This window comes from Oenanthe melanoleuca, chromosome 2 (assembly GCF_029582105.1).
Source record: "Oenanthe melanoleuca isolate GR-GAL-2019-014 chromosome 2, OMel1.0, whole genome shotgun sequence".
Classification (NCBI taxonomy): Eukaryota; Metazoa; Chordata; class Aves; order Passeriformes; family Muscicapidae; genus Oenanthe; species Oenanthe melanoleuca.
This window is the reverse complement of record NC_079335.1, coordinates 146,968,563-146,986,125: the sequence shown is the minus strand read 5'-3', so window position 1 is coordinate 146,986,125 and position 17,563 is coordinate 146,968,563. Positions and strand designations below refer to the sequence as shown.

Here is a 17,563-nt window from a genome sequence, read left to right as displayed (position 1 = left end):
AAAGGGCTGGAATTGGATCTTCCCCAAAGTTCTTCCCAACCCAAACCATCCCCAGATTTGATGGCAAAGATCCCAAAAATTCCTCGGAGGACAAAGACACAAAAGGCACCTCCAGGCCTCGGTTTTCAGCAGGAGGATTTAATCCCATCGTGTTTTCCTGCTCTGGCATGAGTGGGAAGAGCCCATTCCATCCCCTAATCCCAAAAGTATTTTGTGGAGGTGCTGGCTCGTGCCTTTAGGAGCTTTCCCGTGATCCAGAGTTAATTACAGGGATTAATCCAACGGGAGTTCCAGCCTGGCACGGCCCCGTGGACACGGCGACACCACAGCTGCAATTCCAGCGGGTCAGGCGCTGGGAAAACACAGAGGAGCATCAGCCCGAGGGATCGTGGATTCCACGGTTTGTGGGGGCTGGAAAAGCGATTCCAGGAGGTGCCAGCAGAGCCGGGAGAGCCGGGAATGGTCCATGATGGAGAAATTCCTGCCCGGCCGTGCCCAGGCCCGCAGCCATTTCCCTCCATCCCTCCCCTGCCCCATCCTCCCGCACCAGGAACAGCCTGGATTCCATCCTCACCCCGGACAATCGGATCCCTGCACATTCCCCAGCCCGACACAACGGAATTCCACAATCCTGGAATGGTTTGGGTGGGAAGGACCTAAAGGATCATCTCATCCCGTGGGCAGGGACACCTCCTGCAAAATATTCCCAAATGTTCATTTCTCCACATGGATTGTATGGAGATGGATAACGTGGATTTCTCCAGAGACATCCACATTCCCAACACCAAAATCTGCCTGAGGTGACACTTCCACTAAACCCTGTGGAATTTATTTCCATGCTCATCCACACCCACTCCTTCCTTTTCCTTGGATTATCTTGTTAAAGCCTGGACTTTTCCCTTTGGAAATTCCCAGTGCATCAGCTCCAGGATGCAGCAGGACTTTGCTGGGAGTGTTTTTCATGGATTTGCTTCCCTGGGCTCAGTCCAAGAGGGAAGGATCCTTGGGATTAAGGGAAGAATTCCTGAAGCAAGGGGGAGAGATTCCTGCAAACACCAACATGCCAAATATTCCCACAATATTCATTTCTCCACATGGATTGTATGGAGATGGATAACGTGGATTTCTCCAGAGACATCCACATTCCCAACACCAAAATCCGCCTGACACTTCCACAAAACCCTGTGGAATTTATTTCCATGCTCATCCACACCCACTCCTTCCTTTTCCTTGGATAATCTTGTTAAAGCCTGGACTTTTCCCTTTGGAAATTCCTGGTGCATCAGCTCCAGGATGCAGCAGGACTTTGCTGGGAGTGTTTTTCATGGATTTGCTTCCCTGGGCTCAGTCCAACAGGGGTCAGGCAGTTCCTGCTATTCCCGAGGGGGATTTTCCAAGGGCTGGTTAACAGGGGACAGGAATGTCCCACAAATGTCCCACAAATGTCCCACAAATGTCCCACACGGGGCCGGGACTCAGGTCACTGCTCCCGCTGCCCGAGGGCTGAGCCAGCTCCATCCTCCATCCCTGCTTCCCTCCGTGTTTCCATGGATTCTGCACTCCCAGGCGCTGGGGCAGAACCGAGGGAACAGCACAATCCCTCCCCAGGTGGGCTGGGAATGTGCTTAACAAAATTTTATTTTCCATATAAAACTAATCCAGGGAGAAAACCGGGAGAAGCCAGCAGCAGGAACAACTTTAGCTGGAAGATTTCCCAAATCCAGGCTTAATTTCCCATCCCAAATTAGCCCAAATTCCTTAAAACTGGGTCTAATATCCCCTCTAGTGGGAATTCCTGGAATATGTTGAGATCCTGGAATTTATTCCTGGTCCTGACTGGGTGATTTCTCCTTCTCCAGGACCAGCATCCCCTGAATCCAGGAAAATGAGTGATCTTGTCATTATTCCCTGGATTTCTGGGAATGCAATGCGACTTTTGGCCTCTGTAATTCCCCAAATCCAGGACAAAAAAATCCAATTTTCCTCTAAAATTTTGGCTGTGGCTTTTCCAAGGCAATTTCTCCATCTGCTGGTGGAAAAGCAACTCCCAAAATGCTGGAATTGCTCTGGGCTGGAATTTTCGACTTTTTAAAAAATTTCCTGACTCCCAGATCCCATTGGAACAGGGAAAACATCAGATCAAAGCTGGGAATTTCTTCCCTCTGTTTTCACTTCAGGAATTGGGATTTTTATGGGTAGGATGATCCCTGGAAAATCCAGGAATGGATTCCCTGATCCCAGGGATGCATTCCCTGCACTCCACCCTCACCCTGATAATTCCAAACCAAATTATTCCCAAAGGATAATTTTTTTTTTTTTTTTTTTAAATAGAAAATCCCTTTTTTAAAATCAATAAGACATTCCCACAATTTTTTTCAGATCTGATCTTTGATTCCAAACATTTGGAATGTCTGCTTGGAAAAAAGGGATTGAGGTGGACTTTAAAGGATTCCTCAATCCCAATGAATATTTTATTTGGTGTTTTGATTATTTTTAACAGGATAGGGATGGAAGTTGGATGAGGGAGAAGGAATTCCATGGAAAAGAAAAGGAGCAGATTTTCCTCCTGTGCACCTTTGGACTGGGAATAAATCTGCTCCTCTTCCCTCTCCAAATGGAGCCACATCCCAAATTTCCAGCGTGATTCCAACTGCAGGACAAGGAATCTGAGATTTCCTGCCCCAATCCCAGATGGATCCCATCCTGGAGTTTTTAAGACATAAACATCCCTTCCCAAAATTCCCACGGATCTGAGAGCAAAGCCTGAATCCAATGGAAAAAAAAAAAAATTTTTTTTTGTGATTCCTGAAAAAACAGAGTCTTGAAAAATTTGGATTTGGATTGAAATCCCAAATAAATCCAGTCTGTGTCCATATTCCCACTTGTGATTAAACAGAGCCTTGAAAAATTTGGTTTGGGACTGAAATTCCAAAAAATCCAATCTTTGTATCCGTATTCCCAGTTTTCCATCGGTGCCATTCCAAGGATGGAGATTTAGGGCTGCTCTGTGTCCAGGGGCAGAATTCCCCACCCTGGAATTCCAGATTTCCCTGGATCATTCTCTTCCCAAACATTCTTATGGTTCTGGGCATCATTCTCAATCTCTCTCCTTAAGTTTTCCACCTTTTCAGGAGTTCTGGAATTTTGGGATTTTTTGGAGCTGAGTGGCCTCATTCAGACAGGAAATTCCTTTCATTTTTCCAGGCTCTTGTCCCACCAGGATGAGAGAGGGGAAAGGAAAATCAGGACAAGGAAAAATGGGAAAAATGAGAAATGTCTTGGCAATGATAAATCCGGGTTGGAAAAACAGCAGGAAAATTTTTGGAATAAAATCAATTAAATATAAAATGAATCCCATTCCTGGGGATAAAGGATTGCAGGGAATTCTCTCTATGGAGCAAACAATTCCAGGATATCCTGAGTTTTAATTATCCCAAGATTTTCTATGCTATCCTCAAAAAAATCTGGAGTTAAATCCCTCCAGCTGGAAATTTTAAGGCAGAAATATTCCCAAAACAGCTGGAAAACGCTGCTCCTGATAAAACCACTCAGCAGGAATTCCCAGGAAGGGAGGGAAGCAGCCACATGGAAGCTGAGTGGAATTCCTGGTCTCAGAATCGTCTTTCCTCAGCAAAAAACCAGGATAAATCTCCTGGAAAAGATGAAATTCCTGGTGTTTCCTGCAGCAATCCAGGGAAAGAGGCACCGGAGAAGGAAGGAAAAATTTCCATGTGTCCAAAAAAACTCTTGGAATCCACAGGAGCCAGGCCTTGGAGAATTCCATCCTTTGGGATTATCTGGGAATTTTCCATAATCCCTAAAATCATCCATGAGGAGATGCTGAGTGCTGGGAAATCTTTATCCAACTTCTCCAGGTCCTCTGGAGGAAGAAATTTGGGATGAATCCCATTCTCCTTCAGTTCAGATCCTGAGCATTCCCTCGTTTATCCACATTCCTCATTCCCATTCCAGTTCCTCTTCAGTTCTATCCCATTCCCGCTGGGAATTTTTCCTTATTATCCAACAAAATTCCAACCGAATTCCCAGTTTTCCTTTGGAGAGCCGAATCCCGGTGTCTCGATCTCCAAATGGGAATAAATCCATAAATCCTCCAGCATCATCCCACAGGAATATCTGGAAAAGCACATCCTGCTCCAAGTGCTCCTCCTACAGCAATCTGCTGGAGCATTCCCAAAAAATTCCAGCACTTTCCTTACGGGAATTCACTTCTTCTTTGCTGGAGTTTTGGAATTCCCACCGGCTTTTCCATTGGTTTTGGCGCCTCCGGATTTTCCAGCTTCACCTTCCTTTTTCCCTTGTTTCTTGTCGTTTGTGTCCTTTTCCTTTTCCCCCTTTTCCTTTTCCCCCTTTTCCTTTTCCCCCTTTTCCTTTTCTCCCTTTTCTCCTTTCCCTCCTTTTTCTTCTTTCCCTCCTTTTTCCCCTTTTTCTCCATCTTTTTTTTTGCCTCCATCTTTCCCTTCCTTCTTGGATTCTTCCTTCTCCTTCTCCCCATCCTTTTTCTTGGAGTCTTTGGATCCATCCTTCTTTCCTTGAGCCTTATCCACTTTTCCAGATACAGTGGGAACTTCTTCCTCTTTTTTTTCTTCTGTAACCGGAGCTGTTTCCAAAAAAAGAAAAACCAAAACAGAAAATGAATTGATGTGGATTAAACAACCCAGGAATTGTCCAAATTCCAGTTCCCTGCTCATCAAAATCTGGGATAAAGTGAAAATATTCCAGCTGATTGCTCCCAGTGAGTTTTTTTTTTTTTTTTTTTTTTTTTTTTTTTTTTTTTTTTTTGAGAGGAATTTGGGATAATCTTTATTTTAAAAATGGGAAAACCCTGGCACAGACTCCCAAAGAAATTATGGATTCCCCTGGAAGTGTCCAAGGCCAGGTTGGAGCACCCTGGGATGGTGGAATTTCCCCCTGCCCATGGAATGGGATGATCCTTAAATTCCCTTCCCCATTTTTAAGATGGAATTTCACAACACCAAACTTTTCCCCATTTTCCCAGTTTCCCCACCCTAATTTTCCCAACTTTTCCTCATTTTCCCATTATTTTTTTCCCTGGGGGAAGTGGTTCCATCTCTCCCAAGTGCTCCCAAAATCTGGGATTGCTGCCCTGAGCTCTCATCCCTGGACACAAACAGGGATCACATTCCAGGTGTTTCTCATGGAAAGTTTTCCCTTTGCTCCAGACCAGTGGGGGATAAAAATTTTACAAAATCCAGGAAAAATTGGGGAAATTTTCCATCTTTTTGCCTTCTCTGGAAAGAGAGAGGGATTTGGACAAAGGCCTGGAGCAACAGGAAAACTGGGAATGGCTGTGAACCAGAAGAGAGAAGGTTTCAATGGGATATTGGGAAGGAATTCCTGGCTGGGATGGAATTCCTGGAGAAGCTGTGGCCGCCCCTGGAAGTGTCCAAGGAAAGCTTGGAGCACCCTGGGATAGTGGGAGATCCCTGGATTTTTCACATTTCCCTAAAATATTCCTTTGGTGCAGCCACAAAAATAAAATTCCAGCATTTTTCTTTGGGAATGGGCTGTTTATTTCTCCATAAAAATGGGAACACTGAGCATTCCTAACAATCCCAGGGGAATTCCCGACATCTCACAAAAAAAAAGAGTGAGGGAAAAGTTAAAAAATATCCCAACCCACCCCTTTGTCTGGGAAAAATGTGGCTGGAACCAGAATTCCCAAAAAACCAGCTGGAGCAGCCTCGGAATGGAAAAGATTTTTTTGGGATCAGGATGCATTTCCAGAGGGGAAACCTGGGAATTTGGTGCTCCAGGTGTCCAGACAAAAAATTCCAGCAAGGAGATGGATCCCAAAGATTCCCACTGGAATTCCTTAATCACACGTGAAAGATTTTTGGGATCAGGAACGGATTTCCAGAGGGAAAGTCAAGGAATTTGGTCACACAAAGTTTTCCAGGAGTACAGACAACAATTCCAGCATGGAGGTGGATGCCATAGGTTTCCACAATTCCCACTGGAATTCCTAAACCGTTTTTGGGATCTGGATGCATTTCCAGAATTTGGTCCCACTGAGTTTTGGCAGCTCCAGGTTCTCTCACCTGAGAGAATCCTTTGGAATTCCCATGGTTGGAGACTCTCAGGAATTTTTCAGGCCCAATTTTCCACTCCTGCACTTCCCCTCCCATGAAAACATGGAATCTTTATTTTCCCTATGGATAAAGTCTGGAAAATTCATGCTGACACATTCTTATCCATAAATTCGGAGAACATGTTTGGGAAGAGATGATTCCCATCCCAATATCGATTCCTTCTGGGAAATTTGGGAAGATTTTGGGATTTGCCAAATCCAAGAGGAGTGGAAGTTTCTGGGAACAGCTTTTCCTGGGCCACCACCAAATATCAACACCAGAATTCCTGGAATTTTCCACAGGTGATCACCATCTAACTGGAAAAAGATTTGGATCCAAATAAATGCCTCCAGATCAATTGATTTCTTATGGAAAAATTGTGGAAATTTATTCCTGAATTCCCACTGTAAGAATTCCCAAAGGAATGATTCCAATGGATCCAATATCCTGCCTTCGGATATCTGTGGATGTAAAGGCTTTTTCCAGGAGATCCAAATTTATTGTGGGAGGAAATCAAATTCCTTTTCAGGATATTCTTAGGAATGGATTTGGAATTCTGTTATCCACAGCCACAATCCTTTAAATTCCTTGGATTACTGATCCCTAGGAGTCAGAATTTGGTTTTTTGGGAAGCAAATGAAAGAATACTTTGCTTTCCTGCCAAAATGTTGGAATTTTCTGCATGGGATTGCTCTGAGAGATGGGATTGGATCCTCCAGACCTTTGGGTGACCTTGGAATTTCAAGTAGTTGGATATTAAGGATGGAAGAACAAGGATTCAGTGGAAGGACAAGGATTTATTAATGGAATTTGGTTCAGCTCCAGAACTGGGAATTCCCAGTTTCAGGTTGGACACCCCTGAAATCCCGGGATTTGTGCAAATTCCCATTGTTCAGCTTGCAATTCTGCATTTTGCTGGTGTAGGACTGAATTTCTCCAAGGAATTCCTAAATTCCTACAGTGGTGGGATCTGCCTCTTTCCCCATGGATTACAGAATCTCTGTTTTTATGGAATTATGGAAAGGCCGTTTTTATGGAATTACAGCTCCCGGAGAGACACAGGAAAGAGGGAAAAATAAAAAGCCAACAAAAGGTGTTGAGGAAACAGGAAAAATTCCAGGAATGGAGAAGCAGAAAATCCAAGGGTCAGTGGATGCCCCTGGAAAAGAGAAGTCACAGGAAGCCAGGAATCAAAATTCCCTAAATTCCTTGGAGAACCATCTCATCCTCTTCCTTCAGCACAGGCAGGGAGTGGAGAGGTCTGGACTGGCCATGGCCAGAGAGAGTGAGGAGATTTTCGGGAGAGCCTATGGAATCAGGAAAGGAGAGTGAGAGCAGCAGAGAAGAAACATTCCAGCAGGAAAAAAAACGGGAATGAGAAATTCCAACCACGTCGTTTTCGCTCCTGGTATTCCCCGACCCAAAGGCAGGCCCTGAAATTAATTCCAGCTGGGAATTTTCAACATGGAATTCTCTTTCCAATTCCCTGACAGGAGGGTGAGGGTTGGAAATTGATGGGAAAATGGGATCCAGCCTCCAGTTTTCCCAGGAAAGGTTTGGATTGAATATTTGGGAAAAGAATTCCGAATGGGAAGAGTGATTTAGGATTGGGAAGTGTTTGATTCACCAACCTGTTCAAAACAACCAGGAGATGTGGAATTTCCCAGCATTTTTTGGTGGGATTTGGTGAAAAATTGGATTTGATGAATTTGGGGAGCTTTTCCAACTTTAATTTGGGAATGAAGGAATGATTCCGACCCGAACCAATGGAAAAATTCCCTCTTATCTGAAGGATCTTATCCCAATATCCTGAGTCCTCGCGGGGAGGGTTGATCTTGGTGGTGGCACCACGGGAGAAACTTTGAGCTCCCAGAATCCCAAAAAAAGGTGGGAATTACCTCCGGGAATGTCGGTGAGCTCGTTGAGGGACTTTGTGCTCCCAGAATCTCCAAAAAAACCTGGGAATTACCTCTGGGAATGTCAATGAGGTCATGGAGGGACTCTGAGCTGCCACAATCCAAAAAAAGATGGGAATTTCCTCCAGGAATGTTGGTGAGCTCATGGAGGGAGTTTTCACTCCAATAATCCCCCCAAAAAGTGGGAATTACCTCCAGGAATGTTGTTGAGCTCATTGAGGGACTTTTAACTCCAACAATCCCCCAAAAATGTGGGAATTACTTCTGGGAATGTTTGTAAGATCATGGAGGGACTTTGAGCTGACACAATCCCAAAAAAACCTGGGAATTATTTCTGGGAATGTCAATGAGGTCATGGAGGGACTCTGAGCTGCCACAATCCAAAAAAAGGTGGGAATTACCTCCAGGAATGTAGGTGAGCTCACGGAGGGACTTTGTGCTGCCACAACCCCCAAAAAAACCTGGGAATTGCCTCCAGGAATGTAGGTAAGCTCATGGAGGGACTTTGAGCTGCCACAATCCCCAAAAAAAGGTGGGAATAATCTCCAAGAATGTCACTGAGCTCATTAAGAGACTTTGTGCTCCCACAAATCCCCCAAAAATATCGGGAATCAGCTCCAGAAACGTCAGTGAGCTCACGGAGGGATTTTGAGCTCCCAGAATCCCCAAAATAGTGGGAATTACCTCCAGGAATGTTGGTAAGCTCATGGAGGGACTTTGAGCTGCCACAATCCCAAAAAAACCTGGGAATTACCTCTGGGAATGTCAATGAGGTCATGGAGGGACTCTGAGCTGCCACAATCCCCAAAAAAGGTGAGAATAATCCCCAAAAAATCAGTGAGCTCATTGAGGGACTTTGTGCTCCCACAAATCCCCAAAAAAATCGGGAATCAGCTCCAGAAACGTCAGTGAGCTCACGGAGGGATTTTGAGCTCCCAGAATCCCCAGAATAGTGGGAATTAGCTCTGGGAATGTTGGTGAACTCATTGAGGTACTTTGAGCTGCCACAATCCCAAAAAAACCTGGAATTACCTCTGGGAATATCAATGAGGTCATGGAGGGACTTTGAGCTGCCACAATCCCCAAAAAAGTTGGGAATAATCTCCAAAAAATCAGTGAGCGCACTGAGGGACTTTGTGCTCCCACAAATCCCCAAAAAAATCGGGAATTAGCTCCGGAAACGTCAGTGAGCTCACGGAGGGATTTTGAGCTCCCAGAATCCCCAAAACAGTGGGAATTAGCTCTGGGAATGTTGGTGAGCTCATTGAGGTACTTTGAGCTGCCACAATCCCAAAAAAACCTGGGAATTACCTCTGGGAATGTCAATGAGGTCATGGAGGGACTTTGAGCTGCCACAATCCCCAAAAAAGTTGGGAATAATCTCCAAAAAATCAGTGAGCGCACTGAGGGACTTTGTGCTCCCACAAATCCCCCAAAAAAATCGGGAATCAGCTCCAGAAACGTCAGTGAGGGATTGTGAGCTCCCAGAATCCCCAGAAGAGCGGGAATTACCCCCGGGAATGTCGGTGAGCTCCTCCAGGGGCGGCACCGTGTCCAGCTTGTCCGCGTAGCTCTTGGCCGCCTTGCGCTGGGCGTAGCGCGCCTCGATCTCCTTCCGCGTGCGCGGGATGCGGCACTTGAAGATGCAGCACAGGGTGATAACTGGGAATGGGAAAACGGGATTCTGGGGATTAGTGGGAATGGAAACGCGGGATTCTGGGGGATTACATGAAATGGGAAACGTGGGATTCTGGGTGAGTTATTGGGAATACAAACGCGGGATTCTGGGGGATTTATTTGGAATGGGAAGTGTGGGATTCTGGGGGATTTATTGGGAATGTGAAACGCGGGATTCTGGGGGATTAGTGGGAACGGGAAGTGTGGAAATCTGGGGGATTACTGGTAATGGGAAACGCAGGATTCTGGGGGATTTATTGGGAATGGGAAACGTGGGATTCTGGGGGATTAGTGGGAATGGGAAACGTGGAATTCTGGGGGATTTATTGGGAATGGGAAATGTGGGATTCTGGGGGATTACATGAAATGGGAAACGCGGGATTCTGGGGGAGTTATTGGGAATGGAAACGCGGGATTCTGGGGGATTAGTGGGAATGGAAACGCGGGATTCTGGGGGATTAGTAAGAATGGAAACATGGGATTCTGGGGATAACTGGGAATGGGAAACGCGGGATTTTGGGGGATTTATTGGGAATGGAAACGCGGGATTCTGGGGGATTACTGGGAATGGAAACGTGGGATTCTGGGGGATTACATGAAATGGGAAACGTGGGATTCTGGGTGAGTAATTGGGAATGGAAACGTGGGATTCTGGGGATTAGTGGGAACGGGAAGTGTGGAAATCTGGGGGATTGCTGGGAATGGGAAACGCAGGATTCTGGGTGAGTTATTGGGAATGGAAACGCGGGATTCTGGGGGATTTATTGGGAATGGAAACGTGGGATTCCGGGGATTAGTGGGAATGAGAAATGGGGGATTCTGGGGGATTAGTGGGAATGGGAAGTGTGGAAATATGGGGATTACTGGGAATGGGAAATGTGGAATTCTGGGGGATTTATTGGGAATGGGAAATGTGGAATTCTGGGGGATTTATTGGGAATGGAAACGCGGGATTCTGGGGGGATTTATTGGGAATGGGAAACCCAGGATTCTGGGTGAGTTATTGGGAATGGGAAACGCGGGATTCTAGGGGATTTATTGGGAATGGAAACGTGGGATTCTGGGGGGATTTATTGGGAATGGGAAACGTGGGATTCCGGTGGATTAGTGGGAATGGAAATGGGGGATTCTGGGGATAACTGGGAATGGGAAACGTGGGATTCTGGGTGAGTTATTGGGAATGGGAAACATGGGATTCTGGGGATTACTGGGAATGGGAAGTGTGGAAATCTGGGGGATTGCTGGGAATGGGAAACGCAGGATACTGGGGGATTTATTGGGAATGGGAAATGTGGGATTCTGGGGGGTTACTGGGAATGGAGTGAGAGAAATGAGGATTTAAGTGGGAATGGAAACCTGGAATTCTGGGTGAGCTATAAGGAATGGGAAATATGGAATCTTGGGAAATTACTGGGAATGGGAAACATGGGATTCAGGGTGAGTTATTGAGAATGGGAACCGTGGAATTCTGAGGGATTAATGGGAATGGGAAACGCGGGATTCTGGTGGATTTATTGGGAATGGCAAACGTGGAATTCCGGGTGAGTTATTGGGAATGGGAAACGTGGAATTCTGGGGGATTTATGGGAATGGGAAATGTGGAATTCTGGGTGAGTTATTTGGAATGGAGTGAGGGAAACGAGGATTTAACTGGGAATGGGAACCATGGAATTCTGGGTGAGTTACTGGGAATGGGAAAGTGGAATTCTGGGTGAATTAATGGGAATGGGCAACATGGATTTCTGGGTGAGTTTCTGGGACTAGGAGAGGGAGAAATGAGGATTTAACTGGAAATATGAATGGGAAACACGGAATTCTGAGTTATTTGGAATGGAAAATATGGAATTCTGGAGGAGTTCCTGGGAATGGGAGAGGGAAACAAGGATTCCGTGGGAATTCCCAGAGCAGCTGTGGCTGCTGCTACATCCCTGGAAATGTCCAAGGCCAGGCTGGACAGGTGAGGATCCAATTCCAGAGTGGAAATTTAGGGAAAAGCGATAGATGGATCTGCCAGGGAATTGTTTCCAGCAGGATCCTGGGGATTTTGGGTCCAGGTGCTTCAGGAAAGATGGAAAAAAACCCGGATTACAGGGATAAACCCAAATTTTTCCTGGTTTTGCATTTCCCAAGATCCCTTTCTGTCAGGATTTCAGTTGTTTTCCCAGGAAATAAAGATGAGGAAGAAAACCTGGGATTTGGATTTTCCACCTTTTTTTTATGGGATGGTGCCACCCTGTGGAATGTGCTGGGAGCAGGGGTTGGAAGCCACACAAGGGTGGGATTTATGGATTCGATTTTTTTCTTTTTATGTCAAATTTTATACTTTTCTGTTTAATTTTTTTTTCCAATTATGGAATGAATTTATGGAATTCCAGTTGGGAATGGCCATATCTGGATCCTTTCCAATGACTGGGGTGAAAAAACCCCAGGGATTTAAAATCCCTGCTAAAACCAAATGAAAAAATCTTAGAATTCCAAACATTCCAGTGGTAGAACACCAAACATTCCTTCTGGAAGATTTCCCTTCCCATGGGAATGAAATGAACACCAATCCCCAACGCCACCCATTCCAAGGGGTGTCCTGAGGGAAATTTGGGAATTTTGGGGGGTTTACCACTGGAATGCTTTTAATTCCATGTTTTTCCACTTGGGTTTAGCAGGGAAATCCCCCTTTTTTTTTGGCCCAGTCACTGGGATGGATCCAGATGGAAATTCCAGTTGGGAATGGCCCTATCTGGATCCATTTCAGTGACCTGCACCTAAAAAAATGGATTTAAAATCCCTGCTAAAACCAAGCGGAAAATCTTGGAATTACAAACATTCCAGTGGTGAAACTCCAAAAATTCCTTCTGGTAGATGTCCCTTCCCAAGAAAAGTGGGAAAGAAATGGCCTTGAACGCCCATTCCCAACCCAACGCATTCCAAGAGGTGTCCTGAGGGAAATTTGGGAATTTTTTGGGTTCTACCACTGGAATGTTTGGAATTTCCACTCCAAGAATTCCACGATTCCCAACCCAAGGCATTCCATGAATCCCAACCCAAGGCATTCCATGATTTCCAACCCCAAGCATTCCACGATTCCCAACCCAAGGCATTCCATGATTTCCAACCCAAGGCATTCCATGAATCCCAACCCCAAGCATTCCATGATTCCCAACCCAAGGTATTCCATGATTCCCACCCCAAGGCATTCCATGATTCCAAACCCAAAGTATTCCATGATTCCCAACCCAAAGCATTCCATGAATCCCAACCCAAGGCATTCCATGAATCCCAACCCCAAGCATTCCATGATTCCCAACCCAAGGCATTCCATGAATCCCAACCCAAGGCATTCCATGATTTCCAACCCCAAGAATTCCACGATTTCCAACCCGAGGCATTCCATGAATCCCAACCCAAGGTATTCCATGATTCCCACCCCAAGGCATTCCATGATTCCAAACCCAAGGCATTCCATGAACCCCAACCCAAGGCATTCCATGATTCCCAACCCAAGGCATTCCATGATTCCCAACCCAAGGCATTCCATGAATCCCAACCCAAGGCATTCCATGATTCCCAACCCCAAGCATTCCATGATTCCCAACCCAAGGCATTCCCTGATTCCCAACCCAAGGCATTCCATGAATCCCAACCCCAAGCATTCCATGATTCCCAACCCAAGGCATTCCATGATTCCCAGGCCCATGGCTCCAACCCGGATTTGGGTGGGAATGTGGAGCTGGAGCTGATTCCCATCCCGGGGATGTCTCCTCCAGGATGATCCCGAGATGAATCCGTGGTGATTCCCACCGGAGAATCCCTCCTTGACCATTCCTGGGATTTTTTTTTTTTTTTTTGTGCCTTCCCGGGGAGTTTTCCAGGAGTGAATCCCCCTGGGAATGGGGCAGGATGGAATTCTGGGACTCACTGATGGAGAGGACGAAGAGGGCGAAGATCCCGACCACCTGCCAGAGGCGCAGCCCCCAGATCACCACGGTCTCCGACGTCACCGGATCCGGCTTCTTCTTGGGAGGCGCCGTCGTGGCCTGGGGAAAAAAGAGGGAAAACCATCAGGAAAAGATGGGTTAGGATGGCAAAATTCCCAAAAATACTCCAGGAAGTGATGGGAGCACGGGAAATGCTGGAGTGGTTGGTGAGTCCTCGATAATTTGGGAATGTTGGAGGGATTTTTCAGGAATGGGAGTGGGAGTGATCCAGGAATATCTTCTTTTTCCAGCCTTTCTTTGGCTCACTCTGGAATTCCTTCCTCTGCTTTTCCAATGGATTTTAAGGATTGGAGAATTCCTTCCTCTGCTTTTCCAATGGATTTTAAGGATCGGAGAATTCCTTCCTCTGCTTTTCCAATGGATTTTAGGGATTGGAGAATTCCTTCCTCTGCTTTTCCAAAGGTTTTTAAGGATTGGAGAATTCCTTCCTCTGCTTTTCCAATGGATTTTAAGGATTGGAGAATTCCTTCCTCTGCTTTTCCAATGGATTTTAAGGATTGGAGAATTCCTTCCTCTGCTTTTCCAAAGGATTTTAAGGATCGGAGAATTCCTTCCTCTGCTTTTCCAATGGATTTTAAGGATTGGAAAATTCCTTCCTCTGCTTTTCCAATGGAATTTAAGGAGGGCCTGAATGAGAAAATTCCTGGAAAAATTCCTCTCTTTGCTTTCCCAATGAATTTTAATGGAAACACATCCTCAGGATCATGGACACAGGGATGTGGGAAAGCTGCTGATCCAGGAGGAAGCAGAGTGGAATTCTGGCATAAAAAGTTGTGGAATTTTTTTAAGGAAAAATAAACTCAGCCTAAACCTAAAGGCTAAAAAACCTATGAAATATTCCATGGGATTTTTTAAAAATACCTTGGAGCAGCAGCTGGAAAACAGTTGGAATAAACCTAGTGCCCAAAGTTGGATTTTTTGGGAAGTGGAGTTCCTGAGCAATTCTCTGGAATGAGGTGATTCCACAAAGAATTTTATCCTTGATCTTTAATAAAGGATTATTCCAGATTTTTCCTCCTGGGATTGGCTCAGATTCAGGATCTGATTCCCAGGTCAATCCCTGCCCTTGATATCCCGGGATTGTTTCATGATCTCTGGGATCAGGAGCAGGGAAGGGGATTTTTGGGATCAAGAAGGGATTTAGGGGTTCATCCTGGGATTTAGGGATTTTGAACTCATCCTGGGATTTTCTGATTCTCTTTCCAAATTTTGGGACAACTGGGAATTTTTCCAAAGGCCTGGGAGTGAGCTGAGTTTTTCTTCAATCAAATCCAAGATTTAAAGAGATTTTTGCCTCTTTCCCAAATATTCCCTTGTTTTTCTCCCTTTATTTTTCCTCATATTTGGGGTTTTTTGGGAATTTTTCCAGCTGCCGGAATTATTTTCCTCTCCTTCTTTTTTTCCCTCGTCTGTTTGCTCCAGCCTGGCTGAGCTGGAATCGAATTATTCAGGATAACTCCATTATCCAATTATTTCCAGGAATAAACTCCTTGCAGAGCTTTTGCTTTTCCAGGAAAAAAATAAAACAGAACAGAACAAAACCCTGGGAAAAACAAAGCAGATCCTGAAATTCTCCCTGGCTTGTCCCGATTTTTGGGGCTTGGATGTTTTTTGTTTTCTGGGAATTGTCTGGAATAAAACAAATGGAAAATGTTCTGGTTGGCTGGATCGTCCCTGGGATTCAGGGAAGGATAATTTGGGAATTCTGCACTGTCAGGGAAAGTTCTGCTTCATTTGTCCCCTTGGGAATGGTTGGACAGCTCAGAAAACCTGGAATTCTTCCTGGAGCAGCAGCCTGGGCTTGGAAAGGATTCCTGGATCCATTGTTGGGAATTTATGGAATGCTCAGGTAGGGTGGGATGGGGGAAAATCAAGGATTTGGTTGGGAATGGGGATGAGAGGCCTGAAATTGTGATAAAAAATGGGGAGGGAGGGATGAAAGGCTGGAAATCCTGGAAAAATATATGGAAAGGGAAGTCCTGGGGAAAAAACAAACATGGAAAAGGTCAGGGATGAGAGGCTGGAAATCCTGGGGAAAAAAAATCAGGAAAAGGGAAAGGGATGAGAGGCTGGAAATCCTGGGTGAAAAAATGAGAAGGGAGGGATGAGAAGCCAGAAATCCTGGAAAAAACCTCAGGATAAGGGCAGGAATGAGAGGTTTGAAATCCTGGAAAATAATGGGGAGGGATAAGAGACTGGAAATCCTGGGAAAAATTAGGGAAAGTGAGGAGAGGCTGGAAATCCTGGAAAAATATTTGGAAAGGAAAATCCTGGGAAAAAATCAGAAAAAAGGCAGAGATGAGAGACCTGAAATCCTGGAGAAAATCTGGAAAAGGGCAGGGGTGAGAGGCTGGAAATCCTGGAAAAAATCAGGAAAAAGCAGGAATGAAAGGCTGGAAATCCTGGAAATAAATATGGAAAGAGAAATCTTGGGAAAAAATCGGGAAAAGGGAAAGGGATGAGAGGTTGGCTCCTGGAAAAAATATGGAAAGGGAGGGATGAGAGCCTGGAAATCTTGGGAAATTCCTGGAATTTTCAAATCCCAGAAATCACAGCAAAATCCTGCTCCAAAAATTCCAGGTTGGAGCAGCGACTCCAGGAGGGAAAAGGATCCAGAGGGGGAAAAGTGAAAGTTTTTGGAAGCTGGGATTTTTTTTTTCCAGGCAGGAATTTTCTCTGGAATTGCTGTCAGGGGTCAGGAACTACTTTTCCCTCCTGGATCATTCCCGGTTTTTCCATAGGAGTGGGAATGCAGAGTCATCCTCAGAGAAAAGCTCTTGTGGAGGGGGAGGAATTTCCTGGGAATCCTCTGGGAATTCCAGGTTTTTCCAGGATTACAGTGAATGAGGGAAGGCAGAAGAAGGAAAACACATCCCAAATATTTCCCTTGGGAACATCCATCAGGAACATCATTTTCACGATCATTCCCACTTTTTTTTTTTTTTTTTTTTTCCTGCTCCTCAAATTGTTGGAAAACTGGGAAAAAACCGTGATTCCAACCTGAAATTCCCAATCCCAACCCTTTAGCAAGCACCAAAAATTCCCAAAAAAACCCCCCTGGAACTCCTTGGATCCACCTTAAATTCCCCGCTGGGTGTTCTCCAGGGAAAACGCTCATTCCCGGCTCATTCCCACTTTTCCAGCGGGATTTTCCAGCAGAAATTTTACCTCGATCAACTGCGCCAGGGAAAGTCTGGAGCGGGCCAGGAGGAGGCAGGAAAATCCCAAAGAATTCCAGGGTGGATCCCACGCCATCTTCTCTCTTCTCTTCTTTTCCCCGGGATTTTTTTTTTTTTTTTTTTTTTTTTTCCACCTCCTGCCGAATTTGGGATTTTTTTTTTTTTTTTGGGATTCCGGGAAAAGTCCCGGCCTGGCTTTTCCAGCGGCGCTTTCCAAGCGGGAGCAGCGGCTGGGAGTCGTTAATTAATTAATTAAATTAATGAGGCGGTGTCGATGACGGAGCCCCCGGAGGGGGGATCGGGAGCACCGGGAGCGCTTCCTGCTTTTCCAGAGGGAAGGAATTCCTGCTTTTCCAAGGGTGGAATTCCTGCTTTTCCAAGGATGGATTCCGGCTTTTCCAGAGGGAAGAAGTTCCTGCTTTTCCAAGGAGGTATTCCCGTTTTTCCAAGGAGAAATTCCTGCTTTTCCAGAGGGGAAAAATTCCTGCTTTTCCAATAAATAATTCCTGCTTTTCCAGAGGGAAAAAAAAATTTTTGCTTTTCCAAGGATGGATGCCTGTTTTTGAGAGGGAAGAAATTCCTGCTTTTCCAAGGAGGAATTCCTGCTTTTCCAAGGACAAATTTCTGCTTTTCCAGGAAGGAATTCCTGCTTTTCCAAGGATGGATTCCCGCTTTTCCAATGAGGAATT

At 45.4% G+C, this 17,563-nt stretch overlaps 1 protein-coding gene across 1 annotated transcript; it reads right to left on the bottom strand.

The window, feature by feature from the left end:
• Window positions 1-345: 345 nt before the first annotated feature.
• On the bottom strand, window positions 346-17,238 carry TMIE (transmembrane inner ear). The gene is made up of 5 exons (XM_056482873.1): window positions 16,864-17,238; window positions 13,617-13,734; window positions 9,539-9,688; window positions 4,459-4,618; window positions 346-352 (listed from the first exon to the last, which is right to left on the bottom strand). The coding sequence occupies exons 1-5, from the start codon at window positions 16,948-16,950 to the stop codon at window positions 346-348; spliced, it is 522 nt and encodes a 173-aa protein (XP_056338848.1). The 5' UTR covers window positions 16,951-17,238.
• Between the last annotated feature and the right edge of the window lie 325 nt (window positions 17,239-17,563).

Coding starts and splice junctions, on each gene's coding strand:
- TMIE (XM_056482873.1), bottom strand. CDS start 16,950: ATGGCGTGGGATCCACCCTGGAATTCTTTGGGATTTTCCTGCCTCCTC. Junction 13,735..16,863: donor CCCTGGCGCAGTTGATCGAG/GTAAAATTTCTG, acceptor TTTTTTCCCCAG/GCCACGACGGCGCCTCCCAA. Junction 9,689..13,616: donor CCTCTTCGTCCTCTCCATCA/GTGAGTCCCAGA, acceptor TCCCATTCCCAG/TTATCACCCTGTGCTGCATC.